Below are 24,271 nucleotides of genomic sequence, written 5' to 3'. Positions count from 1 at the left end.
TCAATCCACCTAGGTGCAGTTTCAAGTCTTGACATACTAGCAATTGGTCTTAAATGTTCATACAGAAAACAACCTTTTCATTCTTCAAAGGTGATTAAATGCAGAAGTTACTCAGCAGATAACCATATATACCTCAGCACACAGTAATTCCACAATTGTTTGGGAACAGAACCATATGGACTTCTTTTAAGGTTTATGTTTCATGTTTAGATTTTGTTATTCAAATAATGTGCATTACACCTGCATCAGTTCACAATAAGTTTATTTTATGTGAAGAAAAGCTTTGCCATTAATGAAAAATTTCAGTAGAAAACAGTACCTCCTGCTTTCAATCTAGATTACTCAAAAGTATAAGCTTGTATTAGTGAAAACTTCAGTAGAAACAAATCTGTAGGAAACATGTTCTTGGCACATGAAGTAAAAGCTTTAAACACATTAAGTTTGAATAGAGTATTTACCATGCAACCATGCTGGCAGAAAAGCCAGTTTCTAATGGCTGGTATTTGTCCCTCAAGACAATAACATGGAAGACACTTAAAACCTGCTTACATAACGTTAATTGTATATAAATATGGTGTTGCCATAATTGACAGTCTTTATTCAGGCCAACCATTTAGTTTAGCAGTTCTAAATAAGTAATAGGCACTTTGCCTTTCTGATTTCCCCTTTCACCCATCAGCCAGTCTGAATCCATGCCAGGGATACTGTACACTGTTATCACCTAAAAAACAGAAACACATGATTATAACCTTTCCTTGCCTGGAAAAAGAACTACAGTCTGCCTTCATGTGATGCCCAAGGTCTTAGAATTGAGATTAACCACCAAGTCAAATAGAGCATTTAAAATAAACATCCATGAAACATAACCTAGTGTTTATAAAAACTATTTCACTGATCAATAGAAAAGTAACATTTTTTTCCCCTGATGAAATTCAATTCATTACTGTTTCTTTCATTTTGTTATCTATAAAACTTTCCAATCACCACCAATTGTAACAGGCAATCTAAAAGAAGGTTTGTTGGATCTTCAAGTGCATGACAGCAAGACAGATGCTGTTCACATGCTTTATCTTAACAGAAAATCTTAGGACACAGCTTCTAACTCACTGTCTAAATGAGAAAAAAAAAAGTCAGATAGAAATATTTTAATAATGCACATTTAAAATGCCAAGAAGTCTGAAAACTTTTTTTGCTGTTGTCTAGTAAATGCTCTTGCAAGCTAAGCTGGTGTAACATGGTAACTCCCAGTACAGAATATAGGATATACAGGTACAGAACAATGCTATAAGAGTACTACTGAGGTTTAATTAAAAATCAGCTACACAGATTTCTTGATGTAGCACATCTTAACTGGCTTAAGGTACATAGAAAACTCTTACCTCATCTGCAAGTAGTGATAATTCACTGCTGTTTGCAGCATCGTAATCGTAGAGAACTCTAGCTTTCCTGCTGCCACTTGATGACTTCAGTTCACTGATGCCTGAAGTAACTATTGAATTGCTTACTGAAGGCAATGAAGCAGGGGCTGAGGCCAAGACTGAGGGGGCAGAAACACTCTGCACAGGAGTTGAGGAAGACTGATTATTATTAGAGAGGAAAGTAGATGGAAAGCTGTGGGAGAAAATGAAACAAAGACTTCTGAGTGAATCAGTTCTACATGGGGAGTTGTACCTGCCTCCTTGCCTGAATCAGCATTCTTAAATTTATCAACTACAGAATAAACACCAGTAGACAGCAGTAATGGAATAGCACTGATAACCTATATAAATAAGGTATAACCTAAATAAAGATACTTTTTCCTAACCTGTAGTACAAATCAAACCAACATACTTAAAAAGAAATACTGCCATCTTAAAAAAAAAAAAAAAGACTTGGTAAATGCCTAAAACAAAAGCAAAGCCAAGAAAGCACTGTTGGTCAGACCCAATTCAGGCTTTAGTTTAATAAACATTGCTTTTGACATCTCTGCCAGTAAAAACAGCCTCCACCTCCTCCTGCTCATTCCTCAATTATGTAGCTACACACAAGAGTGCTGGTTAACCAAGACAGGGAAATATAATGCAGACTAAAAACACAGCTTCCCTCTGAAAGAATTCATGCCCCCCCCCAACTGTTTTTGTAATCCAGATCAGTTTGTTGATTCAGCTAACTGCATGATGTAAAACAAAACTATTTGTTATGCTAAGGATCAACTTATATCAACTTAAACCCCTCCTTTCTAGGTTACACTGATGCTTGTTCAGCAACAGCTGTAGTGCTTGCCAGACCCTTCTGTGAGGTCAATTCAATTCACTAACCTGCCTGGAGAAAAAGATAAAAAGGAAAGTGTATAATCTTCTACAAAGTTAATGAGCTGAATAAAAAATCCAACACTGATGAGAGCCAGAGCCAGTACAAGGGAAAGGACAGAGAATAACACGGCTGAGATGTGGAAAGAGCAGAAAGGAGAGCAAAGCAGCAAGTGGAAGAATAACCCCATGCACCAGTACAAGTTAGGGGTTGACCTGCTGGAATATAGCTCTACAGATCAGGAGCTGGGGGTCCTGGTGGACAACAGATTGTCAGTGAGCCAGACACGTGCCCTTGTGGCCAAGAGCAGCAATGTTATCCTGGGGTGCATTAGGAAGACCATTGCCAGCAGGTAGAGGACAGTTATCCTCTCTTATCAAGCCTGGTGAGGCTTCACCTGGAATACTGTGTCCAGTTCTAGCTCCCCAGTACAAGAGATATATGGAACTCCTGAAATAAGTCCAGCAAAGGGCTACTAGAATGATTAAGGGTCTGGAGCACCTCTCAGGCAAGGAAAGGCTGAAGGAACTGGTCTATTCTGCCCAGAGAAGCAAAGGCTCTAGGGATCTGATCAATGTGTATAATTATCTGGAGAGATGGTGTCAAGAGAATGGGGCCAGACTCATCTCAGTAGTGCCAGGCAGTTGGACAAGAGGCGACAGGCATAAACTAAAACACAGGAAGTTCCTGTGTTCCGGATATTCAAGACCTGTCTGGACACAATCCCCAGTAATGTCCCTTGGGTAACCCTGCTTAAGGAAGAGGTTGGACTAGATGCCCCCTCAGTAGTGCCTTTCAGGGTCAACCATTCTGTGATTCTGTGGGATAGGGGGAATGGAACAGCATGGGAGGCAATGATGAGCTGTGATACTCTCTCACATCATTCTGCCCTCTATCCTTGAATGCAGTTCTGGGGCAGACTAAGCTAACTTATCTAGCAGCTGATGTAGTCATTCCTCAGCCTTGTGCAACCTTTGTCCCAAAACTCATCTGATTCTACCTTAAAAGCAGGTCAATAAAGGTTTTGAAAAGTGGTACAGCTGATGCAATGTAAAAAGGTCAGTAACCAGGAGTTGCACAGTCAGGGGGAGGTGGAACTGCAGCTGCATTTCCTTTGATTCTTGTGAGCAGTCTACATATCCACTAGTCACTCCATTTCCACATAACTTTCCTCATCAATCCTCCTACATAGATACTTTTTCATTAACATCTGAGATGCAGACATGTCATTGCCTGCCCCCCCAACAGGGTGGCAGTGTAAATTTAACATACGAAGTACAGTTTTAAACCATACTCCTTCTCTGTGCAAATGCTCATTCTCTGTCATTTGAGTCAGATCCAGCAATCTATTGCTTTTGAGTTGATTCAACAACCTGATCTAACAAAAATCATTAGGATTACTAACTTTCCCTCAGAACAGCTTGTTTAACATATTCACCATTGTATCTGATTGAGGGAAAACAGCAGGAACATATTGCAAAGGACAGGATTACCCTTTTACAGTTAAGACTGAATTGCATATAAAAATTGAGTAGACTTTCAGGAGACTGTTATGAGTAAACATAACAGTTCAATACTGTCCAAAGGAGCAAGTCCCCACTTCCCTTCTGGTTTACCTTGACCCTATTTGATCATCAAGAACTGGTTCAACTCATAGAGAAGAGACTGCAACCCCACTGATTTTATTGTTTTCATTTGCCACATTAGATTGTCAAACCTATTCACCATGTTCCCAGAGCAAATCAAATGATCACAACAAAGGGAAGAAAAGCTAGACCCCACAGTTTTATAGGAATAACTGAGCTGTGCCTCATGATGTATTTATTACTTGGTTAGCTGGCATTCAAATAAAGGGATTTGAAATGACAATCAGCTGTTCCCCAATGTTGTTAAGTTACTGCTTAATACACTGCTAAACCTGTTCTGTTAACACAGTGATTATGTATAAATCATTCTCAGTTCAAAGGGTCACTGATTTGTACAGCTAGGGGAAAAGAAAGCCAGAGCTTTATAACCACTGTCAATCAGTGAAGCATTAAGTCCCACTTTTACAAAGCCAAAGTAGGCATGTTACTGGAAAGCTTCAGCCATACAGAGTTTGTCTGGGAGAACACTTGAGTAACAGAAGTTTCACAGTGTAGAGTAGGGGACTAGTGATGGGTAATTTGAAAGACACAATGATACCAACTCTTGGCTGTTAGGGAAGCTGAGAAAATTCAGAGCAAAAGCAGGTATCAGCAGGGAAAAAGCCAACAGCTGGAGTACCAGAATATTTTAAACAGATTTGTTTAGTTTATTCTGAGGAGCTAAGAAAAAAGAAGAAGAGAGATTGCTTTTAACCAGGGAGTTTCAATTTCTTAAGCAGCCCCACAGGAGAGGAATGCAGAAGGGGGACAAGCAGCTGGCACTGCCTTAAAGAGAAGCATCCATAAAACCATGTCTATTTATGTAAAGAGAATCGAGAACAAGTTTTCCCCCCACCTTCTCTACAGCTGACTCTGGAGAGTACATCAGGAAAGTCAGTACTCAGCTTTGGAACTTGAATACTCTCAGTAGGAACCAGGTTAGGGTTTATGCCCTAGATTCTGACCCAGGTAAAACATAACATACACATCTACTCTGAGAACCAGGTTTCTGTTTCAAGTAACAAACTGGATCACTTAAAGGCTGAACACCTTTGGTCCGCCAACAGCTTCAAAACAAAATGAAGTCACTCACAGGTCTTGGCTTTCATATGAGAATATGGCACAACATCATTCTTAGATGTGCAAAAAACACATGTAACTCGGTACTACAGATGCCTTACTAACCAACACAGCACTGGCAAATATAACCAAAATCTAGCTGAGCTGGCAAAGACTATTTGGTACTGCATCTGCCTACATGTAGCACAGGAAAACAATACGCATATCCTGATCATCTGTTTATTTAATGCAAGTGCTATGCACCCAATGCCTATAAACTGAGGAGTCTTCCAAAGCAAGGAGCACAACTTGAGACTTTGTCCCAGTGCTCTCTGTTACAGTTCAGTGGGACTTTTTTGCACAAGGAAGGAAAGACACACCCAAGATCTAATACCATGACTGTTTTAATAGGCAGAGAAAATTCATGTGGCTGTTGGAAGCACTGAAGATTCTGCAAAGCTTCCATGCTTTTGGTTGTCTAGCAGCCCCAGCAGTCTTATCAAAAACACTCATCAGATCACAGCCACATAAAGAAGCATCCTTCTGTTCTCCTGAAGGCAGTACTTTCTTCAAATACACTCTTTTACACTTGGTAGCAGTTTACACAAATTTTAAACAAAAACAGCTATTCTGGACATGCTGTACAACCTAAAGCAAGAAATTTTAAAGAAAAATACGTTCTTCCTCAGGCCAAGGGTATTATGCTTAAAGCTTTCAGCTTAGTAAAGAGATACGGATAAGAGTACAGACTTTAGACATCCTCTCAAAATAGCTGTGTAAATATACCTCACTTAACTTCTAAGAGGTGCTTGCCCTTAATCCAGTAAAGCTCTTTTCAAGCTTTCAGTAAATGTGTTTATGAGTTACCAAATTTTATGGTTGAATATTGTTTTGAATAGAATATAACTTTAAAGATGGAGAGTTTTTTTAAAGCAAACCAGTTTTAAAGACTTTAAGTACCCATTCAAACAAACTGAGGGAAGGAAATCAAACACCACAGGAAGCTGCAAGTCAGGAAAAGGACAAAACTCAAGAACACTTGTTTTTGCTTCCTTATGAAAAACATAAAAGGAGATACTTTATAGAGATAGTTGCTCAGAACAAACACTTCTAAGTACAGACAGTCCTTCAATGCATATGCTCACCCTACATAATATGATCTGGTATAACCCTAAGAAAGGCTGATTTGTGAAAAACAATTAGAAATGTGAAACTTCGTGAGAAGTATTTATGCAGATATCTTTCCATCACCAGGAGCACAAACTAACAATCAAATAGCTTTTTCTCTTACTTTAAAATGCTAAATCCACGAAACAGTAGAACTAGACAAACTTGCTCATTCCACTGCAAGCACTTTGGATTGCTGATTATAGATATTGTGGACTACACTTCTACCTAGACACAATACCTATATGCTGGTAATTCTCTTAACAATGAAGAACGCAGTTCCACTGAAAATCACGTAGTGCCCTGCAGCATATTAAGAGGTAAAAGGAATTTACAGAGAGTGCAAAACCTTATCCCACACTGCATAGCATAAAGCAGAAGACAAATGAATTATTATGTCTCCAGGAATTCCTTTTTATGCTGTTAAATGAGGTTACCATGGGCTCACCTTCCTCAATCAGGAAATGCACAAAATCTCAGTAAATTAACCCTCAAAAGGCACAAGTGCTGTGTGTAGGCTTAGGGATGTAGTTTGCACTAGCGTAATCACATATTAAATACCTGAGAAGAAATATATTTCCTTTCAGTCCAGCATGCCTCTGTGTTCACCACTCTTACATCAGTTTCCTACTATTCATAAGTGCTTAGGAAAAAATGTGTTTTTTCTCTGAAGTTTTTACAGTATTACTACCTTCCAAGTTGCTTCTGGAGATCCAACATATATTGGTAACACTGTGCATAATAGGTCATCTGAGCTTCAACAAAATCATTCAGACAGCGAAGATGATGTGCCTGCAATACAGAAAAAAAAAACAAGTTTTTAGTGTGTAGAAGTACTATGCTGCATTAGAATGGCTCGTCTCCTAGTCAGGTGATAACACTATTACATAGGGATTTATGCCCCATAGGCAGAGTGCCTCAATTTATCAGGTAACTGGGATAAAATTACACCAAAATTAATATTTGAGCACAAAAAATAGGTGCTGTACAAGCATCATGCCAGTTACCCATGTTGTTTCCACAACAGAGTAAATATTTTAGGATGTTTTTGCAGTTTCAACATTCAGTTAATCTGATGAACAGGAAGTTGAGTTTAAGGAACAAAAATGAAAGCACCTGTCTTTTCAAGCTTAACAGAAGACTGATTCAGTAGCTATTAAACTAGAACTCAAAAACCAAAACAAACAATAGTTTGATGCTTTACCACACTGAAGTGAAATCTCATAGCCCAAAGTTCCCAAATAGCTTAATGGAGCTATTTTTAGGAAGTGCCCCAATTTTGACTTTGCCCTTCTGTTTCTTCTGGGTACTCACATGCGTGCTGCTAATTCCTTCCAGCAGAAGCCTGGTAATTTCTGCTTGACGATCAAATTCACTCTGAGTAATCCGCACTTCCTGTTCAGACTAAAAGTAAGGATGAACATTAGGTATTTGTACAATGCACTCTTTTATACCTTCCAACTAAAACAGTTCCATTTTATTCAGAGCTACTCATACAAATGCATTCATCACAAGTTTAGGTGTTTGAAATGTGCTTTCGCTTTGCGGATCTAGGCAAAACAATAACTGTACTTGGGGTCAGAAACATTGAGGCCCTGTATATCAAGGAAACATCTTTATCATCAGACCCCTACCTCATGGAGTCATTGTATGCAAAAGGCAGGCATTTTTCTGCCCTCACCTCTCCCAGTTACAAACCAAGTGTTCACTGGCATAACAGTGTCTACACCAGGGCTCTGACCAAACAATTTAGGGTAAACCTCGCATTGTGTTTGTCTTGTAACCAAGCAGCAATCAGCTGTAACATAATTTCTTTGAGGACAAGTTTTAACAGGATAGTTCATAAATTATTGTCTTATACAGGCCACCAAGCTACTACAACTATTTCTGGAGCTTGTAATTGAGGTATCTTAAAATAAATCCAACTATAGCAAATGTTCTAACTTCAATTAGAGTAAAACTTCTATTAAAAATTACTTGCTTTAAGTTTCATATTTAAATAACTCAAATTCAAATTTATTCCTTGTTGCGTATCATTCTCAGCAATTTTTAACTATGTTAACGCTGTTACAGCAGTTTTAAAGGACTTGAATCTCACACAAGCAGGAATTACTTCAGAGTATTTGGGGCAGGGAGAGAAAGGAAAAGGACACTACTCAAAACCCCAAACACATAAAAATGTGTTGTAAGATTTACAACTTACTGTTCCAAGACAGAACACCCTCAGCCTGGAATCTGGATTCCCTTGCCTCAGTGCTTGTATGCACTTAGTAACTTGTTTCTAAAAACCAACCCAAAGGCAAGAATTTGCATCAAGTTCAAGATACAGCAATTACTGTTCTCAGCAAAACAGAGTAAGGAAATCTACTTCCAGGAAAACTCATAAGGTGATACCAACAGAACATTGGTTTCAAAAGGTTTTTGTGTGTCTGCAAACATTCTGCTTTTGCATTCAACTCATGCTGATCCATATGAAGAGTCACATGGAAGGATCTTAACCACAGCAATGAGTGCAGAACAATGCAGTTACCCAAGAAATGCTTTTCATATGAGGTCACAGCAGCTGGGAAGGCTTTCACACTAATCAAACAGTGAGGAAGCAGCTGTGTGTTTCTTACTGATAGAAGTGCATGTATCAACTTACAAGCCAATTAGGTTTTCAAAGTTTGTTGTCTCTGAAAAGCAAATAGTTTTATTCATTGTCTGATAGCATCAAGATTAGTTTTTGTTACAGCAGTACCGCTCCCCTGACATCTTTTTCCCCAACAGTACCAAGTACTCCAGCAGACACATTCACTTAAATAGCAAAATAGTTCTCAAACTTTAGGATCAAATGTGACCTAATCCTCCTCTTACAGTTCTAATCTCTAAACTCTCACACCCTACACGTACACCCTATGTTTGCACCATAACTCACAGAAAATTGGAGTAGAAAACCCTTCATTTATTTTATCTCACAACCCCAATGGTTTCGGCCAAAGCTCTACATCCCAGCTTCTAACAGCAAGTCCCTAACGCCTCCCACAGCTGCCTACCTAGTCCCTTTCTTTAAAAACCATACTCCAAAGCTCCTTCCCTACAACTACCCTGACTCTGTATCACTGCCCTTTGTTCTTATTTCCCATCCTCTACAGAAATTTGCCAAGAAATCTTTTCTTAATTGCTAGCACAGCATCCCACAGCCTGTTCCCATCACTGCTTTGTCAGTGCCAGTGCATCCAAGAACAGCCCGTCTTGTAGCACTAAAGAAGCTATCACCAATATTCCATTAGCTCCACTGACTGTGTCCCTGTGCAAAGGCTGGCATGACAAGAGAGAAGGCTTCAGACCCTCTCCCCAGTCTAATGCTCTATTTATGAACCAGCCTTCAGCCCAGGGGCTATTTTCACTTGCTTAAGCACAGCATTCTCTAGTGACACTGGGGAGAAAGGCAGGGAACAAAAAAAAACAACAAAAAAAAACAAACCCCAAACCCCAAACCACCAACCTCCAAAACTGAGTTTTCCAAGCTTCACGCACACACTGCAACATTTTAATTACTACTTCCTGTTGTGGGAAGTTGAACACCAGTGTTTTTGAGGACATTTTAGATTAGATTCCAACCTTTCTGAAAACTTTCAAATAAGCTCATTCTTAAGAGGTAATTTTTAACAGGATGGCATACCAGTACATTTGGAAGGAAGTCTTGTAGCTCTTTTTCTTTTGTATCTTGTTGCATGAGAATTATATGGTACTAAGAGAGAGTTGGCCAGAAACAGCTTACTATGAAACAAGCCTGGAAGTTTGAAACACCACTGGAGTTTGAAAGGCCCTAGAGGAAACCAGTGTATTCTGATGTAATGCAAAAGGCTGCCAACATTAGACTGAGTCAACAACATGCAATACCCTTTATTACATTAGACCCGCACAAGTTATAGTTTCAGAATTCTGCAACTTCTAGATAGTTTACTTACTTTCGTCACTTCCTCAGCCCATATCTAGTCAGCATTAAGGGGGGAGGGAGGAGAATAAAAACACAAACTTAGACATTGGTGGTGCTTCAATACAGGATGCAAGGATATTCTGGCTTTTAACCACTTTCCTGCCCTTAGAGCTTCACAGCAATTTAAGGAAGCATAAGTTAATTGACCAAAGCACTTCATATACAATGAAACTACGATGAGTATGGCTAGCACTACATCTGTGAAGTAAGTTAGGTACTGAAGAGTGTATGTATGACTTGTAGAACTTGCATGTTAAAGGAATCTATTTAAAACAAGCTATCACAACACAAGACATTACTTAGAAAATGAGGTGGATCATACAAACTGCATTACCTTATGGAGGAATTTAAGTTACCTTAATGTGTTAAAACACTGCAAAACTACAGAAAGCTATTCTCATTTAAACACCATGTTAAGTAAAGAATGAAAGAGATGAATGATTTCTCTTGCTAATTTCATTACGGGTTTCCTATTGCACAAGCATTTTTATTGAAACCTAAATTCAATTAAAAATGCTACAGAGGTACCTCGAACTGAGTATTACAGTAATGGCAAGTAGTACAGCAAAAATCACAGAACTGCAGGAAATTTACTCTAGAAGTTAATTACTTCAACTTGCTGTTCCAATTCCCTCTTGCAATGCAGCTCTCCTTTAACCTTCATTTTCTGCAGTTGTAAGAAGATGACACAGCTGGGACTTTGGTAGGAAGAAATGTGTATAAAGATTGCAAAAATCAAGTTATAACAAACAAGTTTATTTGCTCTTTTATCTACTTACAACTGAGAAACCTGGAACACTAATTAGATGAAACCCACTATACTGTGCGTATCCAAGACCCAAACCAAGTCAGGCTGAACAGTACAGTCTATGTTGTACATGATTAATTAACACCTTTTCCACTTCCACAATTATGGTGCTAAAACCAGCTAAGCTAACAAGTCCCTGCAACACATTTAGGATATACTGTACTCTAAGTTAAGCCATTAATTTATGTGACCTTTTCAGGTTGCAATTTGTAAAACATTACTTGAAAGGAATAATTTTTACCTATTTCTGGCACTTTCACATAATTCACTCTTACTCATATTGAAACAAAACCAGGAAAGTGAAGTAATTCCTGTTCCTTCAATGGGTGAAATTAATTTCAGCAGTGATAAAAAAAATCAACTCCTTTGCATCCTAAGTTTACATTCATAAACTCATAAAAATTAGAATATAATACTGTATATTAGAATATAATACTTCAACGTACCAGAAATATTCTGATAAAACCAACATCTAATGCTGTACTGACATAAGTGCACTTAGTACACTATACCAATTCAGTCTGGAACAGAAAACATCTGAAGCAAGACCAAAATGAGGTGGGTAGCAAGAGGAAACATTTGATAGGAAAATGAATGAACACAGGAGGCCAACAAACCTTTAGCCATTTTACATGCAGCAAGTTGAGCACGTAAGAGACATTTACCATAATGTTATTTTCTTCAGGCTGAGAGGTGTTTAGTTGCTTAAGTGCATAGATAAAAGACAAAAGCAAGTTAAAACACTGAATATAGCAGAACAGATTACTGGCACAAAGCACTGCAAGTTTAAGCTAAGCAAGATTGAACTGAGTATAGATAAAACTGTTCAGATTTCTATTTTAAATACTGATCTAAGCTACTTCAGTTGTACAGTAAGCATGCGAGAATATAATTTCAAATATTAAATATCCTTATAACAGGGAGAAAAATAAATGTAGATGAAATTTATCACTTTATCCTGTAAAAGAAAGTTTTAAGACATTAAAGTTTGCATCATAACTCAATACACTTTGCTAACCTATCAGTTCAGCACAGACTGTCAGATATCTTCCTTCATAAGTGAGCCAGGAGAAGATGAAACATTTACATCACATCTATATCCAAGTTAGCTCTCATCTTTGTATTGCAGAGGGTGACAAGATGCAATTTTTTCACTTCTCTGGAAATTCTACAATCCAATACTTCTCAAACATGCACACTGCTGTTAAATTGTCAATAAAATTGATGTACATGCAAGGTAAGCATGTAAGAGGCCTAGAGTTTTATGCTCTACCAGCACTAATTCATTTGTGCATAAACCTATGAATTACTTGATATGTGAATATTTAAGACTGCTCAAGCAGTAGCAGCAACTGGCAACAGTTTTGTCCAAGCACCAAGCTCTGGATGATTATTCTGGTTATATAATAAAAAACTCAAGTATAGAGCCTTTCTTTTAATACCAAGCCCAAGGGGAACTATTTCCCTATTGCTTTAGATAGTAAAGCATATACCTCCTACCAGATGACAAAAGGAAGTTAATAATGAAAATACCTTTTTCTTTTTTAAGCTTCATTGTGAACAAAGCCAAGCAAAGGAGTAAGTTCACTGTCCACTGCTTCCCCATACATTGCTTCCAAATCCCACTGCTAGCAGACCAGAACCCTGCCCTGCTCACCATTGCTAGTCTTACAAATTAAGAAAGCTTAACAAGTAGAAAAGTAACTTTTTTGCATAAAATTTACATAACCTAAGGGGAAATTCATGCATGGACTTAACCACAGACAATTTAAATACAAAAGGACAGTGTACCTGACAAGGAAGATTACAACACAGGTAGAGATAATGTTGTCCTCTTTAGAAGGATCACTATCCCAGGATGGGAGGTGCTTTATCTACAAAGCTGAGGTGAGTCTTCCAAGATCTTTCAGGACAGTGGTCCAATTGGAGAAGCCAACAGAATCTGACACCCCTGCTTCTGCCTCTTATACACTATCCCTGTGTATGTAAATTATCCATACTTCTTCAGCATCTGTGTGCATAAACCCTCATGGGAAAAAAAATACTTCACTATCAATCATTAACTGCTACACTTTAAGAAACACAGTCAAAAGATAGCTCTGAAAATAATATAAGCTGAAGCTGCATACATTCAATTATCTATTCCCTCATTTAGAAGCATTTTAAGAGTTTAAAAAGCAAGAGCTGTTAAGTCTATAGCAATTTTAATCTCCTTGAACAAGCATTTTGTGAGGTAATAAGAACAGTTACAAGATTTGAAACTTAAACGGCAGAGGTTTAGACTGGATATAAGGAAGAAGTTCTTTACTGTTAGGGTGGTGAGGCACTGGAATGGGTTGCCCAGGGAGGTAGTGAATGTTCCATCCCTGGCAGTGTTCAAGGCCAGGTTGGATGAAGCCTTGGGTGATATGGTTTAGTGTGAGGTGTCCCTGCCCATGGTAGGGGGGTTGGAACTAGACGATCCTAAGGTCCTTTCCAACTCTAACTATTCTATGATTCTATATGAGGCTGAGTCTTTGCACTGTTTGGTGGTGTGAAATAGTAAACAATATAGAAAGAGTAAACTACAAATACTTTTGATATAGAGAAGTATAGATAGGTCCATCAGTTGGAAATAATTATACATATGCTTGAACACTTCTGGAGATTCAAATGCCAAAACCTGAACTCTGTATGATTTGTATTCACAACCATCTTGGATGATTGTAGCAAATGGCAGTATAGGCTCATGTAGTATAGAATGAGGCAAGAATATTTACTTGTGACAAGTAAGTTCAACTTGATGAAATATCTACAAATAGAAGACTAACACCTTAACCAGTAATTCACTTTTGTTTCCTTGTGTTCTACTGAGGCATTTCTTACCAAACACCCAGAAAAATAGCAGGGGTAAGAAGTAAGGCTGGAAACATAACCAAGCAGTAAACTTTATAAATACATATCAATAAGTTAAAGAAAACCCGAACACACAAACTCTACTTACTGCAGCTCGAGCTTCTGCAACTTTTGCCTTCTTCAATCTGGTTTTTGCTGCATCCAAATCTAGTCTTTTATTTTGTAATAGCTTTCGTTCTTTCTGAAATAAGTGAAGTTATTTTGTGAAAATAGGTACATGTTCTCAGAAGCAAAAGCCTTATTACTTGAAAGTCTTTTTAATAATCACATACAAAAGCTTCTTCAGCTGAAGCAGCAGAATCAGATCTTAATTATTCTCACATTTTATACTGAAGATACATACATTTAAGAGAACAATAGTTACAAAAAGCAAGTTTTCAAAATTATTTGGATTTCACCTGATCAAAAAGGAGGCAAACACACCAAGGGCATTAATTCTACCTGAGTTTTTCTACATTAGTTTGAGGAAAGCAATAATGCCCTATTGTCATCTACTTCATTTTGAAGACCTACAGTTGAAATAGGTGTGAAATGCTGAAGAATGGACAATTTAACTTACAGTAATAGTTTTGTAATCTCCTTCAATAAAGTTTCTTAGGGGAGTGAGAAAATTTATAGCAGAAGTTTGAATGAGTTCTCTGTCTGCTGTCCCAATTCGCTTTTGTGTTTCTCCACATTTAATGAGTGCATTTCCTGCAGAGAAAAAACAAAAGCTAAGTTTCAGAGTGAGTCAGGCAGGTGGTGAAAAAAAAAAAAAAGACAAACCAGGTTTCTACAGGCAGGAAGGTTTAGGAAAGCAGTTTAGAAAATAATCCAATGCCACCACAAGGGCTCTCAAAAGAAATCTGAATAAGATACAAGAAAAACTGAAACAAATCAAACCCAAAGAAAAATCCCACATGCACCAAAATAAACAACCCCCCAAACCAAACAAACCCATGCACTAAACCAAACCATTTTATTAGTAACAATCACAGGTCAAAACAAGATTTCAGTGAGAACAGGTGCAGCTCTGCAAAAGTGCCATTAACTATGGCAAACTCCATTGTGAACACTTATTTAAGAAAGAGGTATCCCACCTAACTATTTTAAGCCAACAACCTCCTCCCCTTACGCTACATTTTTGTTTTAAGTCAAGAGTAGTTGGTAGCAATGAAAAGCTCACTTAGCTACTGGAAAAAAAAAAAAAGTGCCTTTTGCTATACCCATCTACTCCATCCCCATCTACTCTGACTTCTAAGCATGCATTTGTGGTCAATTAGACAATACTTCAGACACTTGGTTGTGAGTTTGGTATGGAATCTGAAGTTAGTGTATCAAGAATACATGTACTATGTTTCAACAGGCAGATACAGCTTAGTTAGAAAAGAAGCTAACTTCTCAGAGAACTAACATGTTTTGTGACACCACATGAAAGCTTACAGTGTATCTATCTGTATGCTGCTAGTTTGTGTTATATGCCTGAATTCTAAAAATTCTGCAAGTTAAGGGACAGTGTGCCTGAAAGCAGAGCTCTATCTGATGTTAAAAAGCAAGACTTGAGGCTGGGGATCAGAAGGAAGGCCACAGAGAGCAGCATAAACCATTAGGGTAAGAGAAACATACCCTGCCATTACTGATTTTGTGTCCATTACACCTTCTGTAAACTACTTACTTTTTTAAGTGCCCTTTCCTTGTTTTGAAAAAGAACACCATTATTTCCAGATATAAAGAAGTCATTCTTCCCAGAATGAAAGCTTTCCCTCCTATCAGACCTTAACTGCAGACTGTACTATAGACACCTATGCATTTCAGATGGTTAAATTATCTGCAAGATCTCTTATCAGCAACTTTAAGAGTTGTGGAGAACACTAGAATTAAGAATTCTAATTAATGCCAGTGTAAAAATATTAGCTATAACACCCCCAACCCTCCTGTCATGGGTATATATGTTTGCTGGAGAAGAAAGTTAGATTATGTTCTACACTCTCACTTTTAGCAAAATATTGTAGAATAAGAAAAGTAGGAATGCTGTAAAGTTCAAAGACTTCTTACTGAAGTTAATTTCACATAACATTGTCACTCTGCACCACAAATAAAATGCATAAATGTTGTCAGATGCATTCCTCCAATGAGGAAAATAAATTTCAGAATGATTTGATCTGGTAAGAAAATTATCCACCCACAAAGATGGTTATCATTCCAACAGCAGACTCTACATTATAAATATGGATAGAAGCCTCACCATTGATCCACTAATACTCAGAGATATACAGCAAGTCACTTCAAACTGACACAAAAATCACTGAATTGCTATCTAGAGGAAGACAAGAAATAGCATTTTATATCGTAAAGAGAAACAAGATCTGTGGATTTTTCCTCCCTTCATTTCTTGCAACACAAGACATATTAGTTTGCTACCTACCATAGGCTGTTCCCGGACCAAATTCATTCCCAGCATCAATCATATACTGGCCTAGTAATTCTGGATTGTTCATGCGACTTGGTGCTTTGCGGTCCAGCTTCTCATACACAAATTCTTCTATTCTGGCATCTAAAAAATGTTTATTTGAAACAATTACTGTCATTCAAAATACAAGTTAGAAACTTGTCCAGAAGTCTTTATTGTAAAAGTGTGATAGAACAACTTTCCTTAACAGAACCAAACACTCTTTTGCTTTATATATATATATATGATCATTAATCTCCATCTATCACAGTATTAAGCTACAGCATGTTGCTTTGGTAAAAAAGCCTTACGGACATAAACAGGGACACTTAATTACAATAGCAAACTCCTCAGATACAAAACCCCTTTTCTCTGACCAATTGTTCTGACTTCATAACTCACTCAACTTATTTACGCAGTCAGTATGAACTAATTTCAGCCTGCAGTAGTATAGACAACCACAAAGACAATGAACAAACCTGCCACTTTGATGCAACCAAAAATAATACTGTTAATTAGACAACCTTCATCAGCATTGGATTAAATAACTAGTCTCTCATGAAGGTCACAAAAATTAACCTGACACAAACACAGGTACCACTGCATCCCCTGGCACCAAGGTTAAAACAAAAATGATCCAGGTTCACTGGGTTTTCTTCATCCATAATATTTATTTTTCACTAAATGACAAAAGAACTGAGAAGTACTATAAAATTATTGGACTATTACATGGGTCTGACCTAAAGGGTCAATTAAAAATGTGACCAAAAGTAATTTTTCCTTCCCCAGACAGGGTCACTCCATTAACAACCAAAAGAAGCTCTCTATAGCATGTGATAGTTCTCCCAAACAGGCTGCCTAACAGCTGAAGTTACATTCACAGACGAAGACCAGTGCTTAACACTGAGTATTTTTAGCTATCAGAAAACTGATTGGTCAGCATAACTGAGACACTATCATATATTAGCCTCCTACTGAATCTTCCTCACACAGTGTCAGCAGCCTTCAGTTAGTGATTCAGTATTTCTCAATTACAAGTTTCTGAAAAAGACATATATTACAAACACTGAATTAAATTAATAAGACAACCATTTTCTCTGGCCTAGACAGAAGCAAAACTTTGAGATGTGACATTCTCTAAGTTCTGTTGCATCCTTCACATAGGATTAGTTGTTTTGGGGTTCACATTTGTTTTGTAAATACTGCTTTTCAAGAACTAAAGGATGCATCAGGCTTCAAAAATCATCCTTCAAAGATAAGCATTATAAAGAATTTCTCTATTTGACATTAGAGAAGTGCTATCAGTGCATTATTTATCTAGACTAATAAATCCTAACTCAGTTTGTCACTAGAAGGAATATATTTATGTTTTCAGTGCAGAGGTATTAGCAGCATTATAATTTTAACATTTGAACGAACCTAAAGGACATTTAGCTATTTTTGCTAATGGTAGTGACTAGACTGCACTTGAAATCCAGATTATATGCTAAGCAAATTCCTGTGGCTGCCAACTCTAGTACAACTGCCATGAAGGGCACAGATAACCATAGGATACGAGTCCTAAACCAGTATCTTCAACAGTATCACCCATAGCAGCAATTTCAGAAAGAACTATTTAACACACCAGAAAATTACTCTTCCTCTACCCATATTTTTTTCTGTGGTTTTGCATCAAGAGATTCACTATTGATGAAAGCAAATTTGAAACTTTATTGATATAACATACTTAAGCAATATAATCATTCTTTAGTAAAGAAATTGTTAAAGATAAGCTTTCCAGTTCATCTTGTCCACTTCAAGCTGAATAGTATTGTGCTGTTTAACGTAATGAAACAGTAATTAAATTTCTTAAGCCACTGCATCTGCCCCATGAACTTCAAAGTTCTTACAGCTACCTAAGATTTCTGGAATTAGAGTGGGAAATTCAATTAAACAGGAAACAGCTCAGAAACGAGTCAGCCTGAGGGTGAACAGAGTAGGGAACCAGTGCTGGAGTCTGAGAAACTCTGTCTAAGGCTTTTTCCAGTTGAAGGGTTAAGGAAGTAGCAGTAATTGGTGCAGTGTCTCTCATGCTCAGTAGCTCTTCAAAATGTGCTTTCCCTAATCCCAGCTTTCAAATTTTAAAACTGGTGTATTTAGTCATAACTTGTGTAATACCTATTGCAGTAAACATTCACATTGGCAAATCACAAGTTGCAAAAAAAAAAAAACAAAACACCTGAAGGGCTACCTACTTGGATTTGGCTGCAATAAGACTTCTGTTTGTTTCATTATTTTTTCTGTCCAGAGTTTTGTGCATTCTGCTTTGCCAAGAAGGTTCTCCAGGTGAGCATCCAGTTCAGTCTTCTCTGCTTGACCAAGCTTTTCTTCAGTGAACTATGAGTCAATCAGGTTGAAAATAGTTACAGAAATAATTTCTGAGGACATTCTTAAGACACTAACTATTCACTCAGTTACAGATCATGTTTTCAAAGACATAACTGTTATCCAGTCATCAATAAAAATCTAAGGATAAATTGGAAAGTTGGCAAATTCAACACTCTTACTATCAGGAATAAAAGGAGCAGGAGGGTATTAAGCAGACCAAAATGATGACAGTAACTTAAAACATTATGAAGAAATCCTCTGCTTAACTTGGTAGTAAGAGCTCTCACTTGACATTTTGCCCAGTTTTCATGGTGAACTTTGAAACATGAGCCAAAAGGAAAGAAAGTGCAAAGGTAACAAAGACAATTAAATCACTATATTCTGTATTTTGTAATTAAGTTTGTCCTTTCTCTCACAGTAAAACCTGAAGACACAACAGACTCTCATTGCAGCTACCTTTTAATGTGCTTAAGAAAAAATTGTCCTGTGCACAACAAGCAGGACAAAGGTAGTGAGTTTAAACTTCAGCATGAAGATTTATATTAGAATTAGACATTAGAGAAAGCTTTTAAAGGCAAGGATTAAAAGCTAAAATAAACTTCCCTGGGAAGTTGTGGATTATGTATCTTTGAGGCTGGGGGTATTTTGGTTTTTAGAATACAAGTCAGTGTTGGATGAACTGCTTAGATATAACTGATCCTGTTATGCCTTACAGAAACAGTAAGATGACCTCTGCTGTTTACTTCCAAGCTGACAATTCATTTCACTTGATATTAAATTCATGCCAAATCTTATCAATCCACAAGCAGCCTGTACTTCAGTTCCAGTTCTCTGTGCGAGGGGGAAGCCACAATTTCACATCAGGGAACCAAGCAAAACCGGAACTGAGGGTTTGGCCTGCTGCTTTCCAGAGCAGTAGTTCCTCATGACAATGATGACCTCATCACTTGACAGCCTGTTCAAAGTCAGGCATTTTCAGAAGAACCTGACTTATGACTCAATCTCTAACAAGCTTGCCTTTTAAGAATATAATAAGGCCAGAAGCATTCTGTCTAACTTCATTCTTTACAAGTTCTTCTGTGGGCAGTAACAAACAAGAATACACATAAACTACATTGCCTGAGTTTGTTTTAATTTCCATCATAAGTACAATAAAAACAACTTCAATAACATACTCACCTGAAGTCCAGATAAATCTTGTGGCATTTGCAGCTTTACATAAAAGCAAGCTGCCTTTACGAGAAAGTTTAGTAGCAGCATTGGGAAGAATAGAATTTATTTATGAATGTGTTACCACTGTTTAAAAAACTCTTCAAAAATATATCAGGTACTATAAGTTGTTCTCAAAAGCTTCATTACAATACAATATAAATGGTCTTGAGATTGGTTTTTACTAATTACAGAGAAGAGTATTTGTACACAAAAACAGGGTTTCCTGTTAATATTTCCATAAATCTTTTCAGCAGTGTGAAGACTGCTTAGTGAATATCACAGTGATAGATTTCACATATCACAATGATAGATTTCTTTAAGAAAAAACTTCATTTTAGCAATACTGAGCAGCATGTGAAATAGTAGTATGCAATAGTAAATAGAAGTATGGTTTCCAGCACCAATTTTATGGAAACAATGCTGCCACTCTTGATTTCCCATCTTGATTACCTTGAAGCCTAAATTTGAACTGTTTTTTCTGTAGGAAGGTAGTGCTACAAATCAACCATGTTTCGTCTGCTTAGAAGAATTGTTCCAACACAGGCAGATACTATTTTCTACTTTGATTAGAGCTCTGAAAGTTTTCCTTTTTACTAGAAGCTCAAAATATGTCAGTTACTTAATGTAAGCACCTGCTGGAACAAGCCATATCAGTAAGCCATCTAATCCACCCATCTATCTTTATTAAATTCAAAATATATACACAATTTGCCTGACTGTGACCAGCTCATGCAGAAGGAAATGGTACTGTTTTGCATACACCTGAGCTATCGCAGCTGAATTGACAGTTCAAGTCTACATTGCAAAATTACTAGGAGGAGAAACTGCATTAAAATAAGCCTCTAACTTCAGGTAGAGGTCTTGAACAATAAAAACGCTCCTGCCATCAAAGAGTAGAAACCCAGCTCATTCCTGATTGCAGCTTGTCAATTACAGAGTCTGGCAACAGGAAGGACCCACATTCCTGTTACTACACTCTATGGCGTTATTTATTTTACTCCAAATACCACTAACTATAACCATTTGCTACTTTGTTCTACAAACTGCAGCTATTGCAAGACTGACTCCCTCAAGCATCTTCTGCCTGCTAGAAGGAAGACTAGGCTTTGGAGTAAGTAAACTTAATTTTTCTGCAGATTGCTACATAGAGCATGACAGTCTAGACACAGTATAATCTCATCCACAGAAGGAAGAAGTTTCCTGGCACACGAATATCAGGTGGTTGTGGGTAAACCAGCCCCAGTCCCCTTGTAAAACAGAAGTCTGATAAGCCTGTGAAACAGTAACAAGGCATTCAACCTTTTCTAAATTAAAATAGAAGATTTTAAGTGGTTTTCCTACAGACCACTTTATGCTGTTGGATTGCTTTATAGGGTTTGGTGGGAGATTTCCATTTCCAATATCCCAAAGCAACTAATGACAGAACATAGCATGTCATCCAGTGAAGCCTGAACATAAGAGTTTAACTCGACATACAAATTTATAATTTTTACTGGAGGCCAGAAAATTTACATCCAGGCAATTTTAAGAAAAAACAAAACCAAAAATCATAATTCTTATCCAGCAACATTATCTGTAGGCCTTACATAGTTACTTAGGAAAACAGAAGAAACAACAGTAGCACACAGAACATGAGTTATTCAGACTGTAACAGCATGTCAGGGATTTGCTCCTTCCTCTCATGGCTTCCTTCTCATTCTAGGGGAAAGTGGCAGCTGGTAGAACAAAATTATTACTTCCACATTTCCCCTGAGTTTTAGTTTAGGTTAAGCAGATAACCAATGTAGTTATGCAGATGTAAACCAACAATGCAGATAGAGCATACTGCAGTAAAACACAGTTCACATCACCTTTAAACCATGTCAGACTGCAAAAACCTACCTTAGATTTAAGGCAATAAGCCGATTTAAATGTAAAAAGCCAAGATAAAAGGGACGAAATCACAAGGTCCCATCAGAGGATCTTGCAATGAAGAGTGAACATCTTTTTCTCCTTGTCCAGTCAGAAAAGGGAAAGGGGCGGGGGGTGGAAAGGAAGAGATGATCTGGGAAACATGCAGACCTGGCAGAAGCCGGGGAGGTGGGGGGGGAGCCGGGATTGAAGCATGTAAAGCCCTCCATCACAAAGAGAAGCCACAACGACTACTTTAATTTCATTTAAATTCGAACAACAATGTTTTCCGACGAGTTTGCATTTTCAGAACTCTACTGTGCTGCTGATCATTGGTTCTGCTTGAATATTGAGATTTAGGGCGATACATCAGGCCGATCAGACCAGATAACAGTGCTAATCACATTCCAAACTGCACAGTTTGACCCAGCGAGAACTCGGGAGAAACCCAAGTGCATTGCTACGCACTGCTTGGATGTCCCACCTCCCTACAGGAAATCTGTTCAGGTTTGGTTATATAAAGAAGGGCGATTACGGCTCAAGACAACAGCTAAGGAACAAAAGCCAATTACAGTGCCCTTTGCATGGAGAAAAGGAAGACTGGTTCAGAAACAATACGCTATCAAACAAGCTTAAAAACGAGACTAAAGCTCAAACAAAACCAAAAAAAAAGCCTAAGCAGACAAGATACTTTCACGTATCACATCGAGAGATCCAATTTTACTGATCAGACAGCGGAACACATTTTTAGCACCAACTTATTTCAGGCTAGACACACCTTCTGCCTCTCCACGACTAAATCCTATCCTATCTCCTCGCAGCTGATGCCTGCTCAACTCGTTCCCCCGCCTTCCCTCTGCCCAGGCGCCCTCTCCCCTTCTCGCCTGCCCTGACCTTGGGCTGCCCCAGCCTTCCCCCGGCTTTGCAACCGGCCTGGACAAAGTTCCGCCATGCCCAGGACTAGTAGGGGACCTGCGGGGAAGAAGCTGGCTGGAGGACGAGGCACTGACAGCAGCACATCGCTGCCCAGCCAGGCCAGGGCTCTGGGATCAACCCTCGCCAGCACAGCCACTCAGAGTTGGGCCCAACCACCACCCTAGCCCCTCCCGACCGCCGCTCCCCCGGTCCAGGGCGGAGCCGAGCTCCCCGGCCAACGCCCCACGCCGCGCCAGGCCCAGCGGCGGCCCCGCGGAGCTCGGCCCGCTTCCCCCAGCGAGGGCCGCGGCAGCGAAGCCCAGTCCCGGGAAGACCCCCGCAGGGACGGGCGGCGCGTACCTGCACGGCGCGGCTCAGAAAAGTACCAGCATCGGCCGCCAGTTTCTTCACGTTGAAGTCCATGATGTTCATCTTCGGCGGGGGACCGAACACCCACCGAACCCAGCCACCGGCGGCGTCGGCCGCTCCGGCCCGGCCCTGTGGGGAGCCGCCGGGGGGCGGTGCCAGGCCCGGCGCCGCCGCCGATTGGCAGCTACCACAGTGTCTGCCACAGAACCCGGATCAGCCGGTGGAGTGGTGGCGACGCCCGCCCCGCCCCGCCCCGCCGTGAGGGAAAGGTGGGCGGGGTCTCGGGGGTGAGGGGCTACCGCCCCTTAGTGTCCTGTGCTCGCCTTCGCGGAAGGGAGTCGTTGCCATTATCGGCGCGGTGCAGGGCCTACGAATCGCCCGCCGGCCGAGGGGGAAGCGGGACTCTGTGGAGCAGGCCGCGGCCTTCACCGTACAGATCGGCTAGAGGGGCGGGCAGAAAAGGCAGAATCCCCTTATGCGGTTGGTAGTGGCCCCCAGCGGCTGGAACCGTCTGACAAGTGTCCTCTGACGGTACAAGGTCCAGCCTCCCACCCTCAGCCCCCATTTCTTGAGTCCAGTTTTCTAAGTCAACCCTTGTCTTCATGAAGAACAGTGTTCAGGCGTGAAAATGTCAGCTGGGGAAGAGTTGTTAAGTTCAGGAAAAGGGTGTTTATTAAAAGAGCTTGTTTAGATAAATGTGAGTTTAGATAAATGCAACTGTGATAGAGCACCAAAGCATCAGAAAGGGAGAATATGTTGAGTTTAGGAACTTAATACCACCAAACGACCAGATTAGAAGAAGAAAATTGTCCCTAATATTAATAATTTCCATTATTTTAACATCTCACATGATGATTTGCAAATGCCCAAGAAAAAAAGAATGGACCTGCCTGGAGAATAGAAGCTGTGTGGAGACCTCAGAGCAGCTTCCAGTATCTGAAGGGGGCTACAGGGATGCTGGGGAGGGACTCTTCACTGGGGACTGTAGTGACAGGACAAGGGGTGATGGCTTCAAACTGAAACAGGGGAAGTTCAGGTTAGATCTAAGGCAGAAGCTCTTCCCTGTAAGGGTGCTGAGGCACTGGAACGGGTTGCCCAAGGAAGTTGTGAATGCTCCATCCCTGGCAGTGTTCAAGGCCAGGCCAAGTCTTGGGTGACTTGGTTTAGTGTGAGGTGTCCCTGCCCACGGCAGGGGTTGGGACTGGATGATCTTAAGGTCCTTTCCAACCCAAACCATTCTATGAGCCTACTATTCTATGATCTTT

General features: G+C 39.3%; 1 protein-coding gene across 1 annotated transcript; it reads right to left on the bottom strand.

The window, feature by feature from the left end:
* Nucleotides 1-245: 245 nt before the first annotated feature.
* SH3GLB1 (SH3 domain containing GRB2 like, endophilin B1) lies at nt 246-23,272 on the bottom strand. Its single transcript, XM_005146535.2, has 9 exons — nt 22,998-23,272; nt 18,488-18,629; nt 16,230-16,358; nt 14,385-14,518; nt 13,914-14,006; nt 7,455-7,544; nt 6,832-6,932; nt 1,380-1,611; nt 246-721 (listed from the first exon to the last, which is right to left on the bottom strand). Exons 1-9 carry the CDS (start codon nt 23,067-23,069, stop codon nt 614-616), a joined length of 1,101 nt encoding a protein of 366 aa, XP_005146592.1. The 5' UTR covers nt 23,070-23,272; the 3' UTR covers nt 246-613.
* Nucleotides 23,273-24,271: the final 999 nt, after the last annotated feature.

This window comes from Melopsittacus undulatus, chromosome 6 (assembly GCF_012275295.1).
Source record: "Melopsittacus undulatus isolate bMelUnd1 chromosome 6, bMelUnd1.mat.Z, whole genome shotgun sequence".
NCBI classification, from domain to species: Eukaryota; Metazoa; Chordata; class Aves; order Psittaciformes; family Psittaculidae; genus Melopsittacus; species Melopsittacus undulatus.
The sequence above is the reverse complement of the archived record's forward strand: the minus strand, read 5'-3'. Positions and strand labels throughout refer to the sequence as shown.

What these genes read in the sequence shown, in the direction of transcription:
- SH3GLB1 (XM_005146535.2), bottom strand. Translation starts at nt 23,069, where the DNA reads ATGAACATCATGGACTTCAACGTGAAGAAACTGGCGGCCGATGCTGGT. An exon ending in AAGGAATTAGCAGCACGCAT is followed by an intron (nt 6,933 to 7,454) that starts GTGAGTACCCAG and finishes TCTGTATTGCAG; the next exon opens with GCACATCATCTTCGCTGTCT. An exon ending in TATCACTACTTGCAGATGAG is followed by an intron (nt 722 to 1,379) that starts GTAAGAGTTTTC and finishes TCTGTTTTTTAG; the next exon opens with GTGATAACAGTGTACAGTAT.